This window comes from Numenius arquata, chromosome 2, assembly GCF_964106895.1.
Source record: "Numenius arquata chromosome 2, bNumArq3.hap1.1, whole genome shotgun sequence".
In the NCBI taxonomy this organism is placed as follows: domain Eukaryota; kingdom Metazoa; phylum Chordata; class Aves; order Charadriiformes; family Scolopacidae; genus Numenius; species Numenius arquata.
Genome location: NC_133577.1, coordinates 36,445,645 through 36,471,862, shown reverse-complemented (window position 1 = coordinate 36,471,862; position 26,218 = coordinate 36,445,645). Strand labels below are relative to the sequence as shown.

At 49.6% G+C, this 26,218-nt stretch overlaps 1 protein-coding gene across 1 annotated transcript; it reads right to left on the bottom strand.

The window, feature by feature from the left end:
* Positions 1–7,336: 7,336 nt before the first annotated feature.
* On the bottom strand, positions 7,337–24,663 carry FOSL2 (FOS like 2, AP-1 transcription factor subunit). The gene is made up of 4 exons (XM_074168843.1): positions 24,565–24,663; positions 18,308–18,562; positions 14,544–14,651; positions 7,337–13,059 (listed from the first exon to the last, which is right to left on the bottom strand). Exons 1-4 carry the CDS (start codon positions 24,661–24,663, stop codon positions 12,550–12,552), a joined length of 972 nt encoding a protein of 323 aa, XP_074024944.1. The 3' UTR covers positions 7,337–12,549.
* Between the last annotated feature and the right edge of the window lie 1,555 nt (positions 24,664–26,218).

Genomic DNA, 26,218 nt, shown 5'->3' with positions numbered 1-26,218 from the left:
TCAGGTTTTCCCCCTCAGTTAATATCAACAAAGAAAAAAAAAATAACAACAAGCAACACAACCCACCTCAAAAATGCAAACAGAATGAAAAACCCCACAAGAGTAAATAGCCAAGGCTTTTATGTTAATGCAAGAGTTGCTGACAGCATCAAAACAAAGGAAAAATCTCTGGGTCAAATTTGCAACTGATGTAAATAAGCCTATTGAGTTTCAGTGAGGAGCTCTGACTTTCATACAGTACGTATATACACATATATGCTCCTCTCAGCCCCACTAATGCATTCCAGCTCAGTGGCATGAAGGACACTGGAAGGGGAGCAGATGACACTCCGATACAATTTGTACATATGTGCCACTAAAGCTCGGCATTTCTATTTCCAAAAAAAAAAAAAAAAAAAAAAAAAAAACAGGGCGAGCGCACAGCTGCAAGGCGGCCTGGGTAATTGTGCAATGCTGGGAACTCTTAGGTAGTTAATAATTATACTCAACCTTCGGTCTAGTTCCTAACAACACCCCTAGGCGTGTCGCTCTTACAGAATAAGGGCACACGCCCTGCTGTGTCTCCTTGCTTAACAGGAACACAAAGTACAGTAGTAGGAGGTGTTTCCTTGAACTCTGAACAATTGGACATTTAAGGATTAATTACTGTTAAGGAGCTTTGGACTGGCAAACACACTAACTCAGCTCTTGGCTGCGTCTCCCAGCCAAGTTCTCTCAGTCATCCTAATTAGACATTCTGATACCATCTTTAATTATATGATCTCACTATTTTTTTTTTCCTTCTTCTTTTATTTTTTCTTTCCTTACACTGAACCCCTGTCTTGCACAGCACGCCAAGCGGGCAGAGCACGCAGGGGTGAACCGGCGGCGAGGAAGGTGCCCGGCTGGGTGTCGCTCCCCCTGGACTCGCTCAGTGCAGCAGCAAAGACCACGCACCGTTGGGACCTGAGGCGGCTGGGACCCGAGCTCCCCACGCTACTGAAAACACCCCGGGTCTTTCACAAGAGGGAGGAAAGCGTCAAGCCTGCCGCAGCTCCCTCGCTGCTGTGGGCAAGACGGGACGTATACTGTATTTGTTGGTATTGACTGCAGCCCGGCTGGAAAAATCCTGCGCTGAGCGGCGTCCCGCGCCAGCCACAAGAGAGTGCGTGTGTGTGCACATGTATATACACACAGGCTCTCCCGTACACACCTTGATCTTGTTGAAACAACAGGAGGAGCATAGTGCGCGTTATTAATGTTTTTCACCTTTGTAAACACTGTATCGCTGGGGCGATGCTCCGGCCTCCCGACTTGCAGCACTCAGCGGTGCTGCAGGCCTGGCGCCCTCCCATCCCCCTTGCCCCACCACTCGCCAAAAGCTGCTGAAGCTGCTTCACATTCAAGCTGGTCCTGTTGGTCTGCAACATCCTTCCTAGGAAGGGACCTGGCTACGTCCAAGAGTCACTAACCCAACATCGCCTTGGCTTCTGTGGGTCGCCGTTTGCTGCCCACCCTCCCGCAGCCCCTCCTTCCCCCAGATGCAAGAAGGGAAGTTTTGGGTGGCGTGCTTTCAACTGAAACGCTGCTCTGCTGAGCTGGAAACTCAGCATACCCCGAGGTCAGCCGAGGTTCACTAAGCTGAGGAACTCCTTAAATGGTATAGTCTGAAAAGCCATCTCCCTTGGTCTTTGCGAGCAGCGCAGGGATGGATGGGCAAGTTCTCAATGGGACCCTTTTCTAAATGCTGGACCCCCAACCTTGTGTGAACATGGGGGCATGGAGGCAGCTGCAGCCTCTGTGCTTTCCCCAGTGCCAGCCTGCTCCTTGGAAATGGCTCCAGGATCCACCCCTGCCTCCACCTGCCAGAACTGGTTGGCCTCAGCGGTGAGGGTGTGCGGCAGCCGTGCTTGCACTGCGCTCCTGGGGCTGGCAAGGCTAGCAGGCACCCCAGCAGGGTCTCTGCCCATCCTCCTCTAGGGTCTGGGCTAGCCTGCAGGCTTAAGTGCTGCAGAGTGCTTCACCACCTCTTCCAACATCAGGGAGGAGAAAAGGAAGACCTGACCGTCCCAGGCAGGCAGCAGTGCCCCACACAGGGAGGAGCCCTCTCCTCCCAGCTCCTTGGCGTTCCTTGCTGATTCAGAGTCAACATAATGGGGCCGAGATGGCGCCATTGATCCTGCTGGGCAGGCGGAGCCGCTGCATGGTAGGGATTAGTAATGGCTTTTTTCCCCATGGCACCAGGTCACAGGATTCAATCCGTCGTACAGTCCTGTGTTGGAAACAGTCTTCCTCCCTCCCTGCCACCAGGAACGTGCCTGTGGAGCATCCTGGGGAACAGAGCAATGGCAGCAACTACACAGGGAAATTAAGAGTTGGAGCCAAGTGAGAAAAGAAAAATAAAGTAGGGACCAGACAATTACCATGGGTGGAGAACAGACCTACTCTGCCAAGGCAGCCAACCATAAACTCTTAAGAGCAATTCCCTGGGAGGGTCCTTCCTTCCAGTTATCTAGAACAGGCATGTCCATGCAATCAAGGACCTCCTACATTCAAGGTGCCTTTTTGGGTGGCTGTGAGTTGCCAAGACCTTCACTGTACAGCTCCTTCTGTTCTGTGCCACCACAACACAACATTGTTCCTCACAGCTGCCTGGGGAAGGCCTGGCCAGGAGTTTCTGTGGTTCTAGCAAAACCCCCACCTCCACCAGGGCAACAGGAGCAGAGGGAGGAAGGGCATCACTCCAGGATAAGGACCCATCCCAGCTGCAGGTGCTGGCAGAAGAACACACAAAAGGTCAAGGAAGCACCTGCAGCTGATGTTTTGAAGGTGTCACTCTCCTTCCTTTCCTATTCCCTCCCTTTCACCACAGACAGTGTTACAGGCAGATCTTCATTTCCTCAGCTACCAAAAGTGGAGAAGGTAATTAGATACCAGTATGGCCTCAGAACATTGCTCAGAGTAGAGATTTAATCACAGTCCTCAGGGCTTATAACCACAATGTTCAATTGGGGGCTGCAAAAGGCAGTAATGTCTCCCATCAGCCCCATGACCTGTAGCAGCCAGGGAGGAGCAGAGGGTCACAGCCCTCTAAGTCAGAATCAGCCTAGAATGAAGGCTCCTGCTGCGTGAGGCTTTGGTGCCTCTCACTGCCGGTGCTGACGCCCTGCCCTAAGCCCTGGCTTTGAGGGGTCGGAGCAGGGCTGTGCCTGGCTTAGACCATAGGGCGATCTCAGCTGTGGAGGGATCATGAGCTCACCTTTCCCCCTAGATTACTGGAGACATTCACGGGCCTCTGGCATCTAACTTTCTTTTAAGCCCACAGGCTGGCGTCTGCTGCTCTACCCTCATTAACATGAGATAAACAGTTTCAAAACTAAGTTAAGTGCATTTCATAGTAGTAATATGATGTAAGCAACTGAAAATGGAATTAGGCGAATTAGAGCATCCAGTGCTTGAATAACTCAAACTACCCAAAGGAGAGGAACTGACCTATTTCTTCCCTTTGCCCAAAATCAGCATCATCTCCTGCTGTGGCTGCTCACATCAGTAATCACCAGTGTGAGTGTATGTCATCATTGGGAGCCACTGATGAATTTGCCTGAGTCTGGGAGCTCAATTAGGGTTACAGAAAGGGGGTGGGGGATCAGGGAGACCGTCTGTGCCCAGTTGATGGATTGTGCCTGACCCATGAGCTCACCTGGGATCACCGGCTGCAGATCTGTATTTACCTTTCTTGGGAACTTGAAAAACAACTTCTGCCTGAGAGAGGAAAAATGGTAGGAGAGTCTATGAAAGGCAAGTAGGCAACAGTTCCTGGCACTGCCTGTGAACTTGCGGAGTTGTACAGTCATTTGTGGGATGCAGGCACTCGATTACGGCCATGTAAGGCCTGTCTCCCTCTCTTCCCCCCCACTAGTCTGTGGAATGGAGCATGAAAAATAAAAAAGGGAAATCTGAGACTCACACTGCGGCAGGCTGAACAGTTTACATTCTTGTCTGCCATGATATCCTCCTCCCAGCTTAGTTCTTATCTGTTTGACCTCACATAGCCAGCATCAAAAAAGCTGATATTTAGTACAGAGGAATTCTGGAGTTCAAATAAGATGATAGCACTGCAAGGGTAAAGAAATATGCTCGCAATATACTCCTTCTGGACTACATGGAATCAAAAGCAGAAATGCAGAATGATTGAGGCTGCTGGGCACCACTGGAGAGTGTCTAGTCCACTCCTTTGCTCAAGCAGTGTCAGTTACAGCAGATTGCTCAGAGCCATGTCCAGTCAGGTTTTGAATGTCTCCAAGGATGGAGACTCCACAAACCTCTCTGGGCAGTGTTTGATCACCTTCACAGTGAAAGTTATTTTCATGTCCTCTATTGCAAATTGTGGTCATTTCCTCTCATCCTGTCACTTGCTACTACTGGGAAGAGTCTGACCGCATTTCCTTTGCTCCCTACTCCCATCAGGTATTTACACCCTTTGGTAAGATCCCTGAGCCGCCTTTTCTCAAGGCCAAACAATCCCAGCTCTCTCAGCCTCTCCTTCCAGCCTTGCCCTGTCTTCGTCAAGGAAAATCCTCTCAAGGTGTCTTGGATCCCACTACACTGGAACACATACGAAAAACCTTCTTTTAAACCTCAGTCTTATGAGACTGTGCCACTTCCACCCAGGTTGATAATCTGTCTGTGTGGCTCCTTGTGCTGACAGTGGCCAAGCTCTGCCACGTGCCTCACTTCTGCCACGTGAGACAGAGCAGAAAACACTGGATTCTTGCAACTGAATTCAAAAGCTTGTTATGACGACATGAAACTTCAGGGGGATCAGGTCGTAGACATCAGTAGGAGTAGGACCATAAGGTGGTTGGGTTTTTTTTAAAAATGCATCATTTGTTCCACTTTGGGGTATCTGATGCAATAACTGTGTCACAGTTTTCCTCTGTCACATCCTTCCCACATGACAGTGGAAACATCACTTCAAACCAGCATTCTGGATGTTCTCCTTTCCCCCACACTCCCACTCCAGCTCTGCTTGCCATTAAGTTTTCTTCAGGTTTAGCACATGCTTACTCTTTCCATTGGCTGCAGAATTTCTACAGTGTTCCTGTAGATGCCCCTGCAGATTCTAGACAAAATTTCAAAAGTTTAAAAAAAATGAATAATAATCACCAAAAGCCTTCATCTGACAACTTGCCATCTCTGTCATGATATGTTCAGGTCACTCCTCTGGGCTTTTTCTTGCCGTAAAAGCTCTGCCCCAGGTAGGGTCTCCCCTCCACTGAATACATAAGAAGACCAGGCTTCCCACACATGCTGTCTAGAGAGATGAGCCAGTTTTTGGTACTTCACTAAGAAATGTGACCATGAGGAAAGCCCAGAGATGAGTCTCACATCATGGGAAGCGGACAGGCAAAAGAGAATTAACCATTCTCTTAATTTTGTCTTCCCTCTCTTCATTCTTGTGCACACTAAAGACATCACTGGGAGGTGTACCAATATTGATGGAAGAGTTCTTGGTGCGGATGCCCCTCACAACTTTTTTTTGCAAAAGGAACAGGTGCTCTCTCTTACAGCACAACTCTGCCCACCCCATAGTAACACACAGATCCCTCACTTGCACGCCAAGGTCTGGGCATCACAGGGTGGAGGGAGGGTGAGCCTGTTTCAGAAGGAGGGGAAATTCCCTACGTGAAGTGGAGATCTAAACCGAGATGAGGATGTTGGGAAAAACACAATTTCCATGTGAATGTGGTAGAATTTGGCCTCCCACAGCTAGAAGACTGGTAGAAAACAATTTGCTCTGCTGTGTCATTTTATCCTTCAAAATGAAATTATAGTAACTGGTGCGGACATTCCAGCGTCTGTGAGCTAATGATGATAAAAGGCAGTCACAACCAGCCAGTGCTGGGAGGAAATCAGGTGGGAGGCCAGGCCTCACAACCAGCATTTGCAGACGAGCAACGTTAAGCCATTTCAAAGGGCTCTGTCAGCAGACAGGAGCTCAGGGAGCACTTCAGGTTGGAAGGAGGCAAGCAAGAACGTATCCTCCTGCTAGCCTTTTTTTTTTTGGGGGGGGGGGGCGGAGGGGGGATACGCTGCCAAAGGAGCCGGTTTGACAAAATTGAGGCTGGATGCCTCTCTGCTCCAGTGTAATGGGAAACCCTTCGTGAGGCAGGAAATCCTGGAGGCACTCCCCTTAGAGAAAGCCTATGTGCAGTAGGAGATCAAATGGGGACTCCCCCATGCCTGAGGCCTGTGGAGATAGATATTAAGAGATGATGCTCTTGTGTCCTTTGGCATATTTGCTTATAATTGCCATGCCCCCAGAATAACTACTTTTTCCTTTAGCCCCACCAGGACAAGCACATTTGGAAAAAGCCTCCCAAAGGCTCTCCCTCACTCACTGTGTCATCCTTGACCCCATAGGGTACTTGACCCCTAAGGCTGGCTCCGGCTCTACAGCCCCAACCGTCCTATGTCGACTTCGCGTCAACTTTCATACAATATGGATTCCTGACAGCTGAGCTCACTTCACACAGGCATGTGCAGGTACTCCCTGCTCTGGTGACTGATACCTTCAGCATTCCCCATGACTTCACAAATATTTTCATACACCAAGCTGCATAACTTACTCCAACCTCTCTCATCTCCTTCCCCATGGCACTGTGAGAACACAGGAGTTAAAAAAAAAAATAAAATAAAATAAAGTGGGGGAGTGGAGAGAAGAGAGAGGGACAGGGACCAGCAGGAAGCCAAAGCAGACATTACTCTTAAGGAAACCCATGAGTAAGGAGCAGCTTGGCCTGGCGCCAGCTTGGCTAGCCATGACTCACCTAACATTTGTTTTTTTGGTTTGTTTGTGCTTTTTTTTTTTTAAACTCAAATATGACATCCTCCACTCCTAACCTGGTATATCTGGGTTCCTTCCACTCCAGAGACTGCAGCTTTTCCCAGGTGAGCAAGGGAAACCCGTGTTAACCTCCTCCTTACTGCCAGTGGAACAACCATGCTCACCACCCCACCCCACGTTTTCAGAGCAGAAGCTTTCAGTCCTTCTGGCTGAGAAGGTGGATTGGAAAAAAAAAAAAAAAAAAAAATAAAGTCACCTCAGCATGCATTTTCTAGCTCTATCCCTTTCCTTTTGAAGGCAAGATGAAAGGATTAATGCATTATTTGCCTTTTAGCCCAGGTGGTCTGCCCCGCTAGCCTCTGCCCCATTTACCATTGTTGCAGCCAACAGCTGTCTGGATTGCAGCTGCTCTAATGAAAGACGCCCTGAAATGTGCTACAGCCGGGCACCTGGCAATGCTGTACCCATTTGTTCATAGTGAAGGAACATGCAAGCTTTTAATTGTTCATGGCAAAGGGAGCTTTTTAATGACTTCAATTAACAGAGAGAGAAGAACTCCAGTTAGCTCTTGCTATACAAAAGAGTGTCCACAATGTCATTAAAACAAGATTTACAAGTGTCATAACTCTCAGCAGCATAGTCAACAATACAGCCAATCATTACAACTGAGCACCAAAGGAGAAGGGGAGGAATATCACACCACTGAGTAATGGGAGGAAAGGAAAGAAGTAGGGATGGGGAGGAAGGTGCAGAGGAAAAAAGAAAAGTCATTTTTTTTCTTTTCGGTCTAAATTGATTTTATTCTACAAAATGCTACTCAGTTAAAATTGTAAAAGCAAAACCATTTTAATATGTTCTTTCTTTCATAGCAGCAAGCTTTCTCTAACAAGCTTTTTGTTTTAGTGCAAATACTGTAGGCCTGTATTACAGTAAAATAACAAGAACAGAAGAGAGACAACACCAGAGCGACTGCCTCAGAGCTGAGATTCTCTGGGAACGATATCAAGATCACAATGAGCAAAGAAGGGTCCCAATTCAGCAGTCACCTTTAAGAACCTCCTTGGCAGAAACTATTTTACCGCAGACAAAAAAAGAAAAACCATGATCTAAAACTTTCGAGGAAAAAAAGAAAGACAATGGTGCCCCCAAACCTTCAATAATCCTCATGGTCGCCTATTAATCACTGAGGCTTGATTCCACCTCCAACACCCACTTTGCAGCAGCAAAATGCTACTGATGCTTTCAGTTTGCTCCCAGGAGGGAGGAATCAGAATTAGGCCCTTTCTGTATCTGAGGATCTTAAAGTAGACTTTAGTGACACTAGTAACTTATCGCTCTAATAAAGATGCACTATCCCTTATCGATGTTACTTTGAACTACACAGTATATCAAGATATATACAACATTTTATCCTCTCACTGAGCAAAAACAATTGGATACCTATTTTCTACACATTTTAATATGGTTTTAATATCAAGTAGCCACAAACAAGAAAGTGGAATAACCCTTTAATCATACAGGATAGGAGGGGAACAATTAAGTAAAACAGGATGGGATTTTATTATTATCTTGTATTCTGAGATTTGTCCTCAACTCCACCTACTGTTCACAGAGGAATGATAATGCATCTTTAGAAACATATCTCTTTTTACATTTTATACAGACAACAACAAAACCCAGAATCTTTTATTTAAAGAATCGGAAAAAAAATAATAGCCTAAAAAAGAAGATTGGAGTATTTTTAATGCTTTCTTTATTATATCCAAGTCTTGAACAGAAAAAAAAAAAAGATGTAAACATGATAAATAAATAAGAAATAAAATGTAGATTGTTCCCCCCACCTCTTAAAATGTTTGACTTGGCCTTCCTAATGAAAATGAACTTGTAAGTGTCATAAGAATAAGATTTCTTACATTTCAGAAGTCTGTTTTAGAATGGAAAAAAACCCAAAAAACCAACAAACCAACAACAAAAAGGAAAAAAAAAAAAAAAGAAGCAACAACCAAACACCAGGAATGTGAGTTGGGAAGATGTTAAATTAATGGCGGGCAGATCTGCTGGAGCAGGCACGAGACGGCTGCCTGCCAATAAATAATGATACCAGGGAGGAGGGGGGCGTCTTCAGTCTGTTTTCATTTTGTTTTTTCTTTTCATTTAGGATGAAGGCCAGGTGGATCCTACATACAGTAAGCAGCAAAATTAAAGGTTCAGATGAACTAAATAGATCATTTAAATAATAATTATAAAAACACAACAGAGAGCTACTGTCCCTGGCATGTTGGTCCCAAATCCCATCACACCACCAGCAGTTTGAGACTTACCCAGTCTCCACACCTACAAGAAAGGAATGGATGAAGGCAATGCCACAACTAGGAAAGGGGAAGGAGGAACGAGGGCAAAACTGGAATGGCAAATATCACCTGGAAGCTGAATGTTTCCTTCAATGCAGCTGCTACTGCTCCTCCCAGTTTGGCATTGATTAATTTAAGATGTTATTAGAGGCTTCATTGGGCCAGTCACTAGGGGGTTGACCCAGTACCAGCTGAAATTTCCTGGGCCTTTTTCTATTGACTTCAACGACTCTTGGTCAGACACCAGTCATAACAGCTCCCACATCCCCATTACATGCAGAACATGGAGACACTGTACATTTATGAATTGGTAGGGAAGGTACTCATGGAAAATATTGGTTTGGGTATGGGGAAGACAGTCAATTCCCAAAAAGCACAGCAGTAAACCTGAAAAGAAGAATGCAGGGCCAAATCAAAAACAGCAGCAGACCTCAAGCTATGCCTGTCTGCCAGAAACTAAACAAAGGTAAGGCTGATCCCCAAAATACAGAAGGCAGGAGACCAGCAATCCCAACCCAGACATCCTCTGAGAGGGCTGAGGGACAAAACAGGCAGGCACAAGATATTCAGAGCTTTTTCCAGATAGTGGAAAATTAATTTTCCGGGCAGTTGCATGTGGCTCCTGTCAGTATCACAGGATAGGAAAGGGGACCCTCCTGTCCTGTCTCTGAGGAGGTCAATGACAAGGCAGCAGGCAGTGGGCAAGGGCCAGCTGCAGCTCCTTTTGGCAATGATTCAGCGAGCAAAAGCAAAGGTTGGCTTTTGTTGTTCCACTAGGCTCAGGTTTGAGGAGGCACCTGACTTCCTGAAACCCCTGGTAGGAATGGTCCTGTTCTCCTGAGTGACGTGATCCTGGCCAGCTGGCCTCAAAAGTAGCTGCATCACTTTAGGATTCACCATTTGTCAGTGTTCCATTCTGCCCAAAAATGGGTGGAAATGACACACAGAGACGTTGTATTGAATAGTTTCAGATTCTCAATCCAGATTGGCCCAAACAAGCATCTGTCAAAATGGAGACAGTTAGAGAAGCAGCAGTTTGACCTAAAGTGATATCATCTACATAAAACCCTATCAAAACAGGATCTTCTGTGCTAGCTACAGGAAGTTTAGGGTCTACTTTGTTAAAAAGGAAGTTCTGATGTTCATGTAAGGACAAGAGAACTCCTTTATCAATTTTACTTATGTGTAAGCTCAATTTGAAACCTCTAGCACCAGTATAATGAAGGAAGTATTTAAGAAATAAAGCCTGAATCACAATCAGCTTTATGAAGCACAGAGATCACTCATATCTTTCTATTTCTGGCAGGTTTGGTAAACACCTGGGTTTAAAAATAATAGTAATATTAAAAAAGCAAAGCCTACCTTTAGAGCCAAAGTAGTGTCCCTTTGAAATAATTCAAGGAATGGGCAGTGGCCAGGGTTTGAGGGAAGCCAGCCCTGCTGAGTAAAGGTCCAGTTTCACAAGACTGAACCCTATTAATTCCCAGTGGAGTTGGTGGGGACTGCAGCAGTTTAGTATCTCACAGCACTGGCCTTATAATCGCATATTGCATTTCTCCAGGTCCAGCCTGACCAAGAAATACCCTGGTTTCAGTTGATTAAAAATAATAATAATATAAAAGGACAAGAAAATATCATGCCAAAATAAATAGCTGCCACCACAGCTTCAACAGGCAGGACTAAACAGCTCTCCACTAAGCGGCTTTGCTGGCCAGCTGGGCAACCCTAGTGTGCACATGGTCATGGTTTGTCAGTGCCTTGACATCAATAGGAATTGAGCTTGGATCCAAGCGGGAATAGATTAGGTATGTTACTGTTTTCACTAGTGAATGTCAGCCCTGGAGAGCTTGTGCCCTCTGTAAGCACTTTGAAGTAGCAGCCAAGCCCACAGGCTGGAGAAGACAGGACCGAAGGCTAGGGGAAGAGCCCTCTGATTTTTTTTTTTTTTTTTTGTCTTCAGGCCAATCAACCCCAACAAAACCAGGTCAATTACAACACAAAAAAAAGAGGCCAAAGACCAACTGCAAATAACAGTAATTGATTTTCTTCCACAGCAAATTGTCATTCATAACCAGAGGTTATCAGAAGCTCTGTTCTAGTTCAAATAGGTCATCACTTCAACCATGCCATTCCTGCCTGGTCAGGAGCACCTCGTGGCCTGTGCTGTGCTGGAGATTGGACCACTGCCTTCTCCCCAACCTTGGAAATTGGGAATCTCTGAGCAAACAACGCACGCTACTATCAACTGGTGGATGGGCACTGCTTTGTTTCCCAACAACGAATAAGTCAGCAAGGGGTCAGCTAGCTAGTTTCACCCTCTTATCTGCTGCCAGTCTCCATCCTAGATTTATAGGCACGTGGTGCCACCTCTTTTTCAGTAGCATGTTCTGCAAATATGGCCAAGGGGAGGGGAGGGTTCACTAACAGGAAGAGATCAGCCTCTGAGTCAGGAGCCCTGATGGGGAGGAAGATGCAATACTCCCTAGACAGCGGGCAGCCCAGGAAAAGTAAACAACAAGCAGCAGATTTGATATCCACCAAACTGGGGTAGAACCCTGCCAAGATACTGGTAAGTGCCAGCCCAGCAGCTTTCCTGATGCTACTTTGGCCCTGAGATGCTAACTTGTTTTTTGAGAAGCCCAAGGGGATAAATATATCTACATTTAAAAAAGAAAAAAAAAAAGGCTTTCGCATGAGCCTCCTGCTGTCTTTGCGCCCCAGACCAGAGTTACAAGCTCTGCCCTTGCCAGTGAGCCCTCAGGCTCCTCTTGGTTCTCTCTCCCGCAGATCTCCGAGCTATCCCCCTCCTGCGTGGGCAACCCTACATGTTTCCCACAGCCTGTCCCAAGAGAAAAGATCCTAACAAGCCTTTAGAGTTCAGAGCAACTGGATGAAATGTCATGGGATCAACAACATTGGAAATGATAAGCAGAGAGAGAGAGGGGGGGAAAAAGAAGTTGTAAGATCAACTAATCAGAATGATCTAAGCACAGAGCACAACTGATCAGATCAATTCACAAAGGAAAGGGGTGACTAGCAACTGTCTGCAGCTCGCCTTCAGTCCCGGCCAGGAGTGCTCCCCAAGTCCACTATGGCCATGAAGAGGTTTCCATAGGCAGTCCCTACAGAGGGGACATCACCCTCTCCAAACAATCCTGTCACATCAGTCCCAGCCTTGCCATTTCCTGCCTCCAGGGAGCTGGTGTTGGTCTTCACTGTGCTTCCTGGAGCTGCAGCACTTCCCCATCCTTGTTCTTGCTGCCCTTGTGCTTGAACGATCCTGTGCTTGTCTCTAATCCCATGGAGGGGGGCTCCCCCCATGGTGCTGGGGGGGAATGTAACACACCGGCAAAATGGGGGGCTGTAGGGGGATTACAACGCCAGCAAGGTGGGAGAGTTCAAGGAATCCGAGGACTGGTCACCGCTGCTGCTGCTCCTTCGGTGAGCTTTGGAGCAGGACTCAGACGGGGAGAGAGGAGACTCCTGATCCAACACGTTGGGGTAGGTGAACACCAAGTTGGAGGAGCCAGGAGTGATGGCTGGTGTTGAGGTCACCACGATGGGAGTGTTGAGTGCCTCCTCCCCATAAAAACCTCCAGCAATGCTGATGGGCTTAATGACAGACCTCTGGGCTTTGTCAAGGACCAAAGAAGAAGATGGGATCTCTTCCTCCACAGGCTCCTGCTTCACCACCACCGCTCCGCTCGCTCCAGTCCGAATGCTCTGGAGGCTGCTGGATGGTGGACTCCGACGTTCCTCAGGGCTGATTTTGCACACAGGGCTGTGAGCCACCAGCATAAACTCCAGCTTCTCCTTCTCCTTCTGGAGCTCAGCAATCTCCTTTTGCAGCACTGACTTCTCCTCCTCCAGCACTTCAGTTTCCTGTGGACAGAAGGGGAATAAGTATCAGAGGATCTGGCACTGCTCCTCACCTACAACATGGCCATCAGGTCCAGTTCCCATCTGGAATGGGCAGATACACCCCAGACTCTTCATGAGCCAAGCAGGCACCTGGTCATTGCCAGCTGAGCATCTTGTGTTTCATGTGTCCACCAGTAGGCTATTCCCAAACTTCACTGATCTAAGGGTTATAAACGGTCTTCTCATGAGTTTACCTTAATTTTCTCATGGCCAACTTCTACCATTTTTTCTTGGCCTGTGACTTAACTCTTCTCCCTTGCTGTCTGCCTAACAGACACCTTAGAAGAGAGGATTCAGATCTCCTCACATATTTTTTTGTGTCGGGTAAGTCACGTTATTTTCACTTCTTAGACAGAGGTATCACAGCAATCTTTAAACTGTTTCAATTTTCTTTCCGTAGTGCGTATTCCGGATAAAGTCTGACACTTGCATAAAGGAATAACACTTTCATCTCCGCTGGATCATACCTTGATGCATCCTTGGATTAATACATTTACCTCTCCCATGGTCAAATCACACTGATGGCTTTAGTCAATCTGTGAGCAATTAGTACCTTCCTATGTGAGGAGGTCACCATTTTACAGAAGTACTCACCCTCAGTCCTTCAGCATATGACTTCCCACTTTGCACTCCTTCCAATTCTATTACTTCAGTTACGATAATCCTTAAATTCTTCCTATAGGATGTCCTGCCTTCTCTACACTGAGAATACCTGCTGAATTTGAGTCAGCAGCACGTTTCACTGGTATGCTGCTGCTGCTGCTGCTGCACTTGTTAACAAGATGATGGAATATAACCAGCCCCAGGCTGGTTCTTGAGCAAAAGTGCTGGGGCCTTTCCTCCAGCCTCTTTCAACACAACCCATCTTTGTCTCCTCTTCAGCCAGTCCCTTACCCACCCCATAGTTCTTGCATTCAACCCTACCTTCTCCGGTTTATCTAGTTATTTCCCCTGTGGCACCAGACCACATGTCTCTGTGGTGCTTTCTTTGTGTAGGAAATCAATTACCCTCACCAAAGAAAGATTAGCCTAAAGGATGTAGCTTTAATATGTAAGCATAACATCTGCCTTGTTTTCTACTGCTTTTGGATGATCTTGCCATCTTCAGTGCTTTTGCTCCCAAAGCCTGCCTTTGAGGCACACAGCATCTTTATTTCCACTTACAGAGGGATAGCAACAGTAGGGAGACTGGTGCTAGTTGGGAGGCAAGCTCCTAGGACGTTTTGGGCATCAGCAAGGGAAATTTAAGCTCCTGAGCTCCAGGCCTGAGCCCTCACCACCATTAATGTAGGAGCAACACCACCAGGCAGCCTTGGAAGGGGAAGACAGCATGTGTTTCGTTGCATCTTCCTCAAACATGCTAATGAAGGGAGAGCAAGTGATGCCCTGCGAGCTGGTCCAAAGGGTGGGCGACAAGGAAGGAGAAATGTATGCAGAGCACGTACCGCCTGGAGTTTCTCTGTTAGCTCTCGACGCCTGTTACGACACTTAGCAGCTGCCAGCTTGTTCCTCTCTCTCCGGATCCTTCGCTTCTCTTCTTCCTCGGGCGACAGCTGTGGGCAAGTGCCAAGAAAACCCACAATCAGATCTGAGCAAGGCATTCCTTGAAGTTTGTGAGGATTTAACCACAATGCAAAGGAAAAAGGCCTGATCCAGCAGGATGCTGAGTACTCCCCCTCTTCACTGATGTCAGCAGAAGATGAAAGCGCACAGTATCTCTGCCTGCTCCTCACCCTTCTGCTAAGACCCGGTGAAGATGGAGCGGGGAGCAAGGGGAAAATTGTGTAAGAGGACAGTGAATCTGCACCAAGGCCAAACAGATAAAAGATGCTCTGATTGTTTCACAACTTGGGTGGTACGTTAAGCAAAAGCAGAGCATGATGTTGTAAGTGCCTCTTTCTTGAAAGAAAATATCTGGTGCTTCCCACACAAAAATAGTTGTTAGCTTGAAGGTCGGGGATGGGGTGGAGGGGGAGACAGGGAAATCAGCAGAGCTCCCATGAAGTCCATGAAGCAACAGTGAGTTATACCACCCAAAAATCTGACCTCAGATTTTTGAGCACTCAGTGAGATAACACACTGTGCTTCTTGCATCAGCAGGCAAGGTTCCAGCGATATCAAGGGCTTCCTGAGGCCAGCTGACATCCTCGCTGATGTAAATCAGGAGCAATTCCATAGAAACTCATCGAGCGACACTTGCGAAACCAGAGGAAGTGAGCGGGAGCCCACAAGATCTGGTCAAGTCAGGCCTAGCTTCTGGGGTTTGAGATGAGGTTTTACAAATCCCAGCAGCAGATAGGTCTGCACCGCTGCCAAGGCCGGGGAGCGGGTACAGTGGCTGCGTGAAGGGAGCTGGCACGGCACGGCCCAGCTCACCGCTGCAGCCACACAGAGCTGGTACAAGTCACCAGCCGTGGGGATTCACGGCACACGCTGGGCTGTGCATCCCTCCTCCGCTGCAGACCGACCCCATGCCCCATGCTTCAGCCTCACCAGGCTTTGGCCCGGTGACTGCAAACGAAAGTGAAATGAGCACCCTGCAAAGCACATGTGGGATCTCACGTAGTGCCAGTGGAGAATAGAAAGAAAAACCTTTCCATAAGAGCTTTCAGTTTTAATATCTTTAGGGACTGTCAAAATCACAAATGAGACATTTACCTTTTTATTATCTTTTCTTTTTAGCATTAGTTTTACTCTAACCTCATTCCAGTTTGTTTTGGTTTGCTTTATTTCCTTAATTTCGATCTTCACAGTTTTGGGGAGTTTACTTCAGCATCTGGGCATTCCCCTATTCCCCTCACTCAGTTCTGCTTTTTTTTTTTTTTTTTTTTTTAAATTTATTTTAGGGGATCTAGTCTGTGCCTGTGATTCCACCTGCATGCAGTGCGAGCTCCTGGGTGCACGCCGAGCAGTACAAGCACTTCAGGACACAGGCTTTATGTCCTGAAACTTTTCCATCAGCAGATCGCAGGGCTCCGTCTCAGGGTGGGGGGCATCTCCACCCTGTTGAGCAGCAGCCAGCAGGGCTTTGGCATATTCCCCTCCCAGTAAGGAGTTCCCGCAGGCACCACTCTCCCCAGTACAGCTCTGTCTGCTCGGTTCCCAGCCTGCACGTGTGCAGGGTAAAAATGTATTTGCACACAAGTATCAGCGATACAGCAAAGCGTTAAGCGTGCCCACAGACTCTGTGTTGACTTGGGGCCTCTGCATACAGTTTTCCAAGAGCCCTTTCACACCTCAGAAGCACAGACCTCACTGAAATATGTTGGGACCGAAATTTCTCCTCCCGGGGCCTTCAGTTATTTTTAAATTATCTGTCTCGGAGGCTATGCTTTGTGAAAAGTCTCATCGATGGGGCTGAAGCCCCTAATCTGGACGTGCTTAACGTTATACCAGGTCTAAAAAGGAATATTCTGTCAGCGGTTGCTGGATTTGTTTGAAAGCGGTTGGATTTGGCACTCTTCGTGCCCCTGCTGTAAGTGTTATCTGTAGCTTGTCCAAGCCCAATACGTGCATTCGCTGGCAGAAACATTCATCAAAACAGGCTCTTTTCATAAAGCGTTACACAATGTTTTCCAAAAAGGCACTCCGATGCAGTGTTCAAAGCACCAACAGCGGAAACCTGAGCCAAAGAGCCACGGTAGAGCGCCCGGGTACTGCCTTAGCACGTGTCTAATCAAAAGGACTTGGCTTTGAATGACCCACAATGAACGGCTTGCAAACAAGCCACAGGCCAGGAATTGCTTGGCAGGCATCCTTCAGCAAATAACTCTGAACAACAAATAAAGCGGAGAATATGGTGATCTCTTCACGGCCAATTTGTGAACACAGAGGCAGCATTTGTCAAACAAATTAGTTGTTGCTAATTATTCCCCCAGTTCTCGTGAGAGCTTCCCTGGCTTTGGACACCAGCCCTGCACGCAGGGAACCGGGAGGTAGCTCCAGCTGGTGGAAAGGGCTGGCACATACCCGAACCACCATGGCTACCCCATCCTTTCTCCCAAAAAGGGGTCTTGGGTGTGCACAGAAGGTGTAGCTCACTCTGGACAAGTGACTTTAACCCCTTCCCTGCCTCTTAGGTCTAAACCAGACAGCGAGTCCATATAAAATAATCCAACTGTGAATCAAAACAGATGACGTGGAAGTAAAAGTCCGGCTGGTGAGTCTTATTAGAAACAGACCTCATGCAATAGTGTGTGCTCATGTTCTGAGGGTGCGCCGTGCGTCTCATTACACTGCTCTGCAGCGACCCACACAACTGCTGCTTGGGAACAATTTGGGGAGATCTAGATTATTCAAATTCATTGGGTTTTTTTTTTCGTTGCTTTTTTGTTTTGGTTTGGTTTTTTTTCCCCTAAAGAAATCAGCCTAGCACTGTGGATAGCTATTCACCAGACAGCCCTGGAGAAGGCTGTTTCTTTCCAAGAAGAGACTGACAGGGCTGAAAGGATTTCCAGAAGATGAGATGCCTGCATCTAGTCCACCACCCTGCTCCAGCACACGATCCAAGGTTCTAGCTCGATAGTCCCATCAGGAGGCTGAGCACAGGGCAGCAGTGGTACAAGCCAACCCATCCCAGCTGTGAAAATGCCACTGGGTTGGGAGTAGAAAAGTCTCCGCTTATGGGATCCCCACCTCAACGCTGGAACAGATCAAGCAATAGCATGTTTGTAGTGGGAAGGTGGATTTAGAACGCAGGCAACCAGAAGGCTCTTGCTACTAGAGTCAAGGTGCTCTAGGGAAGCTGTTCCTCCCTGCATGGCGCTGGCTGGTAGTGGTGGTATCACCCAGAAGCGAGACTGGAGCAGCGTTAGCTGCCACAGAGCAGATATAAAACACCAGCTGACGTAATTTGGGTGTCAGGTTTGTAAAGGACCTACGTAAAAACTCCTCTGCTTCCTCAGAGGTTTCCTTCTGTCTAGAGTGGCAAAGACACTCAAAGTGAAACCCAGGGCTCGACTTCAGAGTTTCACCTGCTTTTGAAACCGAGCCGCAATGCGGCCCAGCAGTGCAAAGCGTTTGATGGAGATTGGGTAAGTCTCACCATATGATGAGGAAGCAGCAATAAAATCACCCTCCGGCTTACACCCTTCATCACCCTGAGAAATCCCAGCGCTTGTACAGCCCAGGTGACAAACCCCAGCGCTCCCCCATGGGGCTGGGAGATCCCGAGGGAGGGCAGGGGGGAATCTCCCCCTGCTGTGGTTACCTGTTCGTCTCTTCGTCTCCGGCCCACTGTGGTCCCGATGGTTTTGATCACACCAGGTCGCTGAAGGGCCGTGTGTCCGGCCACTGAAGACAGCGGGGGCAGCGGGTGGCTGTAGGGGTGCGAACGAGAGTAAGGGCTTGACATGGACGTGATGACGGTGGGCTGGACCATCCACTGCAGGTCTTGGCTGGTTGTGATGGCGTTGATTGTAGGGATAAAAGCACTGCCTGATCCTGGCATATCTACTCGAAATTTCTAGGAGGAAAGGCAGGGGAGAAAAGAGAGAGAGAGAGAAGAAACCATCAATGAAAGCAGAATGTAAGTGGTTAGTCAGAAACCAGCTAGGCCCTCAGGAGCAGCAGCGAGGATCAAAGCAGCACCTGAAGCATCCCGGGCTGCCCCCTGCACCGCAGCCCCCCGAGGAGGGCGCTGGGCTCAGGCACTTCCCCTCCAGAGCAGCCCTGCCCTCTTCCAGCCCCCTTCCTCATCCCCCCTACACCTCCCCAGCATCCTCTATGCCAACCTCCCCTGCCGGGCAGCGTTCCCACTGCCACCACCTCCCGTCTGTGCCCACCGCTCCTTCCGGCGTGGAGCGAAAGGGGAATTAAGGAGTTTCTAGAAAAACACTTCTCTGCCAGTCGAAAGAAAAGGAAGAGAAACTTCAGCTCTGTAATGCCGATACCAAGCCTTCTTCTACCAATGGATTCCCCTGAAATTCAGGCTTGGTCCACATAGGGTTCGGTACTGCAAGAACAGCAGCTTGCTTCTCGTTCAGTGGTTCTGCACTCGCCGAACACACAGTGAGAAACCCGGCCCCAGGATGGTTACATGCGAGGATATGTATTTTAATAGCAGCCTATAAAATAGGTCTTAGGATTCAGATCGGACAAGTTCCCTGCAGCTCTCTGCACTGTCTAGACAAAACAAGGCAGCAGTAAAACCAAGGCAGGTAATGATCTCCTCCAAAATGCATGTACACCTTGTTTCAGACAGAGGTAAATCCATCTGGATAATATGCTGGCACTAAACTGCAAGGAAAACAATCGCTTGTCTCCGGAGGGGGAAGCAGGGGAGAAAGAATGCTTTTGTCTATGCAGAGCTCCTTCAGGAAGCTTTCAATGGTTAGACTCAGTTTTACAGACAGACATGCCTTGCTCCAGCAATCGCTGTGCAAGGGACAGGGCTCGCAGGACCAGCAGCCCTCACTACCACTGACTGGTAAGCCTTGAAAAGTTCTCATGAAAAATCCTCATTCTTGGGTCAACAAACTAGCTTCCCAGAGAAGAGAGAGCCCTTGCATCAGCCTGACCTCAGCTCAGGTAAGCGTCCCAGATAAGGGACAGCACTTCAACACAGATTTCCTTTTCAGGGTGTGCCTAGTCAAGCACCTTAAGTGCTTTGTTAAACCAAGGCTACTGCAAATAGTATTTCACATTCTGATATCTACAGCACTTCGGGCCAGTATTAGCCATGAGAAGTCCAGCTGCCAATGCCTGGAGACCAGAAGATCCAGTTTGAATACTGACAAATGCCAACTATACAGCTTCGGACAGCTCAAAATCTAGCAAGAAAGGACAAGAGAAGGAAGGAGTGAATCAATTTAAGTGGGTGGGGGAATTACACAGGCAGGATGACACTGGCACTAAGACCTTGGCAAGAGCCCCACCAGAACCTCAGAGATTCACCTGGAGCTCGAGTCCAGCACAGCCTCAGCGTAGCCCACGTTTCAGTGCATGCCATCTTTGTGACCTCTCTCAATTAACTACTGAGGGCCGGAGCTGCAAACTGTCAACACTACAGAGGAATTTACAGGCACAAATCCCTTTTGCTCTGCCCAGTGTAGGTCGTGGCCACATGGCACAGGAGAGAATGGATGCCTTGATGCCTCCACAACCATAACACTATAACAAAGGGATCTTAACCTCACAGCAGGGAGGAAGGTCAAGGCTAGTTAAACCACAGGTGCTCAGGGGACAAGTTCTGTTTCCAGCTCTACAAGTGGCTTCTGCCATGACTTTTACCTCCCTGTACCACCATCCCTCCTGTACCCAAAAAGCAGAGAAGAAAGACTCGTCTTCTTTGCAGGGACCCTAGAAAGCTGTGGCTCTAAAACATACTGAGATCTTTTGGTGCTTTGCTATGCAAAGATGCCGTTTGCATTCCAGAGGAAATGACCTTTACAGCAGTGCCACTGCACCCTGTGACACCCAACAACCTGCTAAAATTTTCCTCATCGGAGGTTGGGAGAGTCAGACCCATCACCAAATCAGTCACATAATATAGAAGTGTCTGAGACAAAGATCCAACTCTGAGTTATTGGTAAAGTGACTAATCCACTTGTAGTCACTCTTGTATTCAACCCAGGACCCTTCTCGAACACTAGTGGAGGTCTCCTGGACAGGGAGTTGCTCAATTCAGCCACATCTCAAGCTCCACCATGCTTGCTTGCAGACCCAGGGAAGAGACCATTCAAACTGCAGTCCCTCTCAGTGTCATGCTCCACCTCTGTCACCAGCTTCCTTTCTAACCCCTTGAAATAGCTTATAAAAATTCCCCAAACCTTTATTCTGTATTTTCCAAAGGCAATATTTTTCTCAGATAACTGATTGAGGGTCATGCTGCTGCAACAGGCTGAGTCTTCAGGAACGGGGTGCTCAGGCTACTGCTGGGTTTTACAGGCATTGCTTCCTGACTAGTCAGGCTTTCCCCACATACTTCGCTTTCCCTGCTAGGACATTGCACGGGATTGGATTTGCCGTGCCAAAATGCTGCTGGCCCCCCCACACTCTGCCCTGTGGCCATCATCCCTGGCCCCTGGGGCACTGCTGGTTTCAGCGGCAGCAAGCCCCGAGGTTCCCTGCCACCTCCCCTGCACAGTCTCTTTTGGCACCAGTCTTCTCACTTTGGAGCTCCAGACCTTGCCCCAAACTGTAGCCCCAACTTTGCTCTCTCTTCAGAGCGCTTCAATCCCCCTGGCAGCTCTGCGTGCCCTCACCCACCTCCCCGTTTTTCCTCTTTCCAGACCCCCTTCTGCTACTTCCTCACCCAGGACACCCACAGCTCTCCTCTCCTGACCCAGGAGAGGCTCTTGGAGGCAACTCTCCGCCAGCTCTCCTTTCTCTTATCTAGGAGGAATTCACAGTACTACAGAAAAGATGTGGTGATGGCCAGATTGCAGGGCTACACGTGCAGCGTGCATTCAGCCACAAAGCCACCGCTCTCCTCCTCACCCAAGCAACACACAGATGAAGGTATCATTAAAAAAAAAGAAAGAAAAACAAAATAACAACTAAACAGCAAACAGAAAGAGTCCTGTTATTAAAAGTGCCGAGAACTGAGGTCAGTATCTGCTCTGCTTTAAAAATACAGGGTTGGAGAGAAGCCTCCATGGGCTGGAACAGGCTACATTAGCAGGTCACCCGAATTAGGTACACAGGCAGCACGGGAACATTTCAGGCTTCGGCTCTGTGGTTGCCTTCTCCATCTTAACGGGGAGTTTCTTTACTGCACCCCATTGCATCTCGGCTCCCCTCCTGATCTTCACTTACATCCATGACTGCAAGTGCTGAGCAGCACCAGAAACTGGTCTAGAAATGGGTACAATGGAAAAAAACCAAACTTGGCAACAAAACCACAAAAAAAAAACCACCCCGAGGATCTTTAACAACTACTCAGTTATCAAATATAGGGTGTATAGGATCTATCCTAGAATAAATACAAGGCCCCTGTTGGCTCTCCCATGTTGTGCATCACCGCGAAGGAAAACTGGACACAGTGCTGGGATATCTGAGGGGAAAGTCGACCAGTCTGAAAGAGTACACACACTCTTCCCATTAAAGTCTATGTTTACCACATGGCAAGTCAGTGATTAGGAAAATAGTATGACACGCGACTTAAAAGAAAAATGTTCCACTGCTGGGTTGTATGGGAAAAATAATTAAAAAGCATCAAAGTTTTGGCTCAGAGACACAGTTTCCACTTAAACATGTGACTGATGCATCTTTTCTTGCTTTGGGAAAAAAGAAAAACAACACACTAAAGAAAAAAATTTCTACAATGCATATTTTCTGTAGCGATAAAACTGCAGATCTCCATAGACCAGAATCAGCAGAACAGCCCGGCTGCTGGGGTAAAGGCAACGCTTACATTTGATCCTAATCTACAACATCTGTAAGGATCAAGGGAAAGACGAAGCGCGAGGCCTTGAGAAATCTCCCGGATTCTTAAAGAAAACATTTATGCTCTCGCTAAGCCCGCGTCCTGCTCAAAGCCCCGTTCCAGATAGTAACCCTAGAAACTGGGCTCTGGCCCCCGTATCAAACACCTCGCACACCAGCTGCCTGGGGAAGACGTGCAGCCCCAGAAAATGAAAAGGGGAAAACCCAGTTATGGGTCAGACCTCGATAGCTCAAATATTAAGCGGCACCGGAGTTTCATGACCTCCTACGGCAGGCGCTCGAATCCAGCGCAGCTGCTGAATCAGAGGAGAAAAGGGAGAGCGAAGGATTTGCAGCTCGCCGGGCGTTTCCAGCTTCTCGCCCCCCCCTTTCCTGCTCCCCAACTTTGCCCTGGCATTTACTGTCTAACAGGGAATAAGCTGGAGCCGAGCTGCAGTCCCTGGAAACCTCGGTGCGCAGCCCGCAGAGGGCACCAGCGAGATGCGTTTGGAGCAGGCGGGGAGCGGCGGCGAGTCATTTCTGGTAAAACTTCTTTAATGTGAGGAATGTCACGGGCTGGTACGGTTGGCAAAGTTTAAGACTGGACCTTTTTTTTTTTTTTTTAAAAAAAAAAATGATCCTATGACTTCTTGATGCGAAGACAGCAATGTGCTCACGCTGCCAGTTCGCTCATACAAGCCACACAAGAAATAATAATATTGTGAGAAAGGGGGCGGGGGGGAGAGGGGGGGGAAGACCAACTCTGAAAAGGCAAAAAAAGAGCGAGGCTGGGCCAGCTGATGTAAACAAGTTATGAAATAACCCAGGTTTGTATAACTGGCCCGATTGTGTAATGCTTTCCCCAGAAGTGGTGGATTTAGTCGATGTAGGCATATAAGCCATTCCGAGATGTTTTCTTAGGAAAATGAAAAGGAAAAAAAAAAAAAAAAAGAGCCAACCAAAAAAACTACCCAACCTCAAACCGCCCGACTAGACTCTTAGGTCCGTGAATTCACGCCGCTTCCACAGGAAATATCTCCCATTCTTCGAGTGCCGCCCGGCAGCGGCGGCGTGCGGGGGGGAGCGGGGCCGGCCGGCGCGGGGAGCGCTCGCCCAGCGGCTCCCCTGCAAACTCCCGCTCGGGAAAAAAAGAAAGCCGTCACCGGTAAAACGGCCGGTAAAGCGAAGGAGCGGGCGGGCGGCGGGCAGAGCAGAGGGGCACGCCGCCGGCCTTTGGGTCTCACCAGTGGGAGAGGCGAAAGCGGTGTCACCGTCACGGAGCCGAAGTTTGAGGGGGGGGGGGGGATGTGAAACGGGGAGACCACTTCAGCCGCTTGCAAAAGCTGCAGCCCAGGTCAATCCCGTCCCCTACGTGTTTTACGGTGGCTGCAGTAACGCCTCGGAAGTAGCTCCGGCGGCACCTCCTAAAGTCCCAGGGAAGACGCCCGACCTGCGGCGAGGGAGCCCGGGACGGTGCCCGAGTGGCCGGGCAGGGGCGGTGAGCGGCGGGACGGAGAAGGTCCCGAGGAGAACAAAAGCAGGAAGGAGAAAGAGTCGGATGCGCCCGCATATTTGCGTTACCGGCCTCGGAGAGGAGCTGCCCGCAGGAGCCCTGGCATTTCCGAGCCGGCCCCGTCCCGCCGCGGCGGCGGGTCCCCGGGCACCAGGCGGGGTCTCCCCACCGACAGCCGGCAGAGCCCAGCTCCACCCGGGGCCGGTGCGGCGGAGCCAGGCGGCCCGCCGGGAGCTCCCTCACCGCACCTCACCGCTCGGGGCCGGCCGCTGCCTCCCACGACACCCCCGACCCCGGGTGGGCACCACCAAGCGGCCCCGACCGGAGGGGAGCGTCCCGCCAAGGAAGGGTCGCGGCATTCGCTGCGGAGCGGGCAGGGAGGGAAAGGAAACGACGGCGGGAGCGACGGGACGGCGGCTGCGGACAACCCCGCGCCCCGGCACCGCCTGCGCCCCCGCGGACGGCGCCTCTCCGCCGAGGAAGCGCCGCTCCCCGGGCGTGGCGGCGAACTCCCGGTGCCGGGAGCGCTGGCAGCAGCCGCCGGAGGGGACGGCAGGGGGAAGAGGGGGGGCAGCGCTCGGCCCTACCTGCTGAGCCGCGCCGCTGGAGTAGGTCTCGGGATGTCCCGGGGAGCCGCTGCTGCCTCTGGAGGAGGTGTCGAAGTTCCCGGGGTAGTCCTGGTACATGGTCCGAGGTCGGGCCGGGGGAGCCGCGTCCCCGCCTTCCCGCACCGACACCCGCCGCTCCCTCGCCGTCTCCCCGCCCCCTTCGGCTCTTGCCTTTCGCCTCCCAAGGCTCGCCGCGGAAAGGAAGGGGGTTAAAAAAAAAAAGGAAAAAAAAAAAAAAAAGCTTTGGAGAAGGGGGAAAAAGGTAAAAAGGGGGGGAAATAAAATGAGAGAAAAAAAAAGAAAAATAAAATAATAACAATAATAATAATGAAAGAGGCTCAGGCGGCAGCGGAGCGCCGGACGGGACGGGACGGGAGGTCTCGGCGGCAGGAGCGGAGCGGAGCCGGCAGTTGTCCTCTCTCCGCGCTGCCCGGCGAGACTCACCCCGCCGGCGGAGCGGCCCCGGCCCCGGGGGCTGCAGGCGGAGCGGTTCTCCTCCGCCCCCCCTTACCCCCCCCCCCGCACGCCAACTCCACCACCTCCACCGGCCGCCCCTTTTCCCGCAGCTGGGGGGAGGTGGGAAAGGGACGGGGGGACGTGACTCAACCCGGGTCTTGCTCCCCGGGAAAAAAAAAAAAGGGGGGAGGGAAGGGGGGGGCGACCGGCAGCTCCGCGGTGACTCAGAGCAATGGCATCGCCCCGGTGGCCACTCGCTTATTATCCGCCCGCCCGCACCATGTGCACTCGCACACGTCAAACCCGCGGCCGCACCGGCCCCACCTTGCCGGAGCGGAGCCTCCCACCTGCCGCCGCCGCGGGGGGGGCGGGACCGGGAACGGGGGACCGCGACCGCCCCCGCCGCTCCGCCTCTCCCCCCCCCCCCCCCCTCCCGCCCGGACCCGCGCTTTTGCGCGGGTCCGGGCGGGAGGGGGGGGGGGGGGAGAGGCGGAGCGGCGGGGGCGGTCGCGGCGGCGTGTTCCCGTCAGTCCCCGCCCCCCCCCGCCCCACTTGGTGCCGTCCGTTGTCGCACGTTGCCAAAAATGGTCATTTGCGTCGCACGACGCCAGCGCGGGTTTCCTTGCCGCGGATGACGCGCTGCGAGAGGGATTCCCTGGCTTCGGGCGGCGGGATTTAAAGGGGCAGGCGCCCAGCTTTTGGAGGGATGAAGTTTTTTTTTTTTTGGAGTTGTGGGGGGAGGAGGAGGAGGAGGAAGAGGGGGCGCAAACGTCGCCCCAGAGTGGGGACATCTGTCGCCGTGGGGATTTGATACGGGGGGTGTGTGTCTGTCTGTCTGTCTGTCTGTCCAGCAGGGGTGGGTGGCACCAGGGGTACCCCAGTGCTTGGTCCCCTTCTTCCCAGCGTCAGTAAACCCGATGTTAGGCTCGACTAGTTTTTATAGCAGTGTTAACCTATTTTTATATATTTAAATGTATTTATTTGATTGTTAAGTAATTATTTTTTTATGTAATTTCTTTTTATTTTTGGTAATTTTTAGCTATTTTTATTTTATTCTAATTTTATTTCTTTTCTTTTACTATTTATTTTTCTTTTACTTTTTAAATGTATTTATTTTTTATTACGTTTTTATCCTTTTTTTTTTAATTTTTATTTTCTTTTTTTTCTCCTTTTATTT

Excerpts from the sequence above, each read along its gene's own strand:
- FOSL2 (XM_074168843.1), bottom strand. The coding sequence starts at position 24,663 with ATGTACCAGGACTACCCCGGGAACTTCGACACCTCCTCCAGAGGCAGC. Across the intron at positions 18,563-24,564 it reads CCAGCGGCGCGGCTCAGCAG|AAATTTCGAGTAGATATGCC; the intron begins GTAGGGCCGAGC and ends CTTTCCTCCTAG. Across the intron at positions 13,060-14,543 it reads TAACAGAGAAACTCCAGGCG|GAAACTGAAGTGCTGGAGGA; the intron begins GTACGTGCTCTG and ends TTCTGTCCACAG.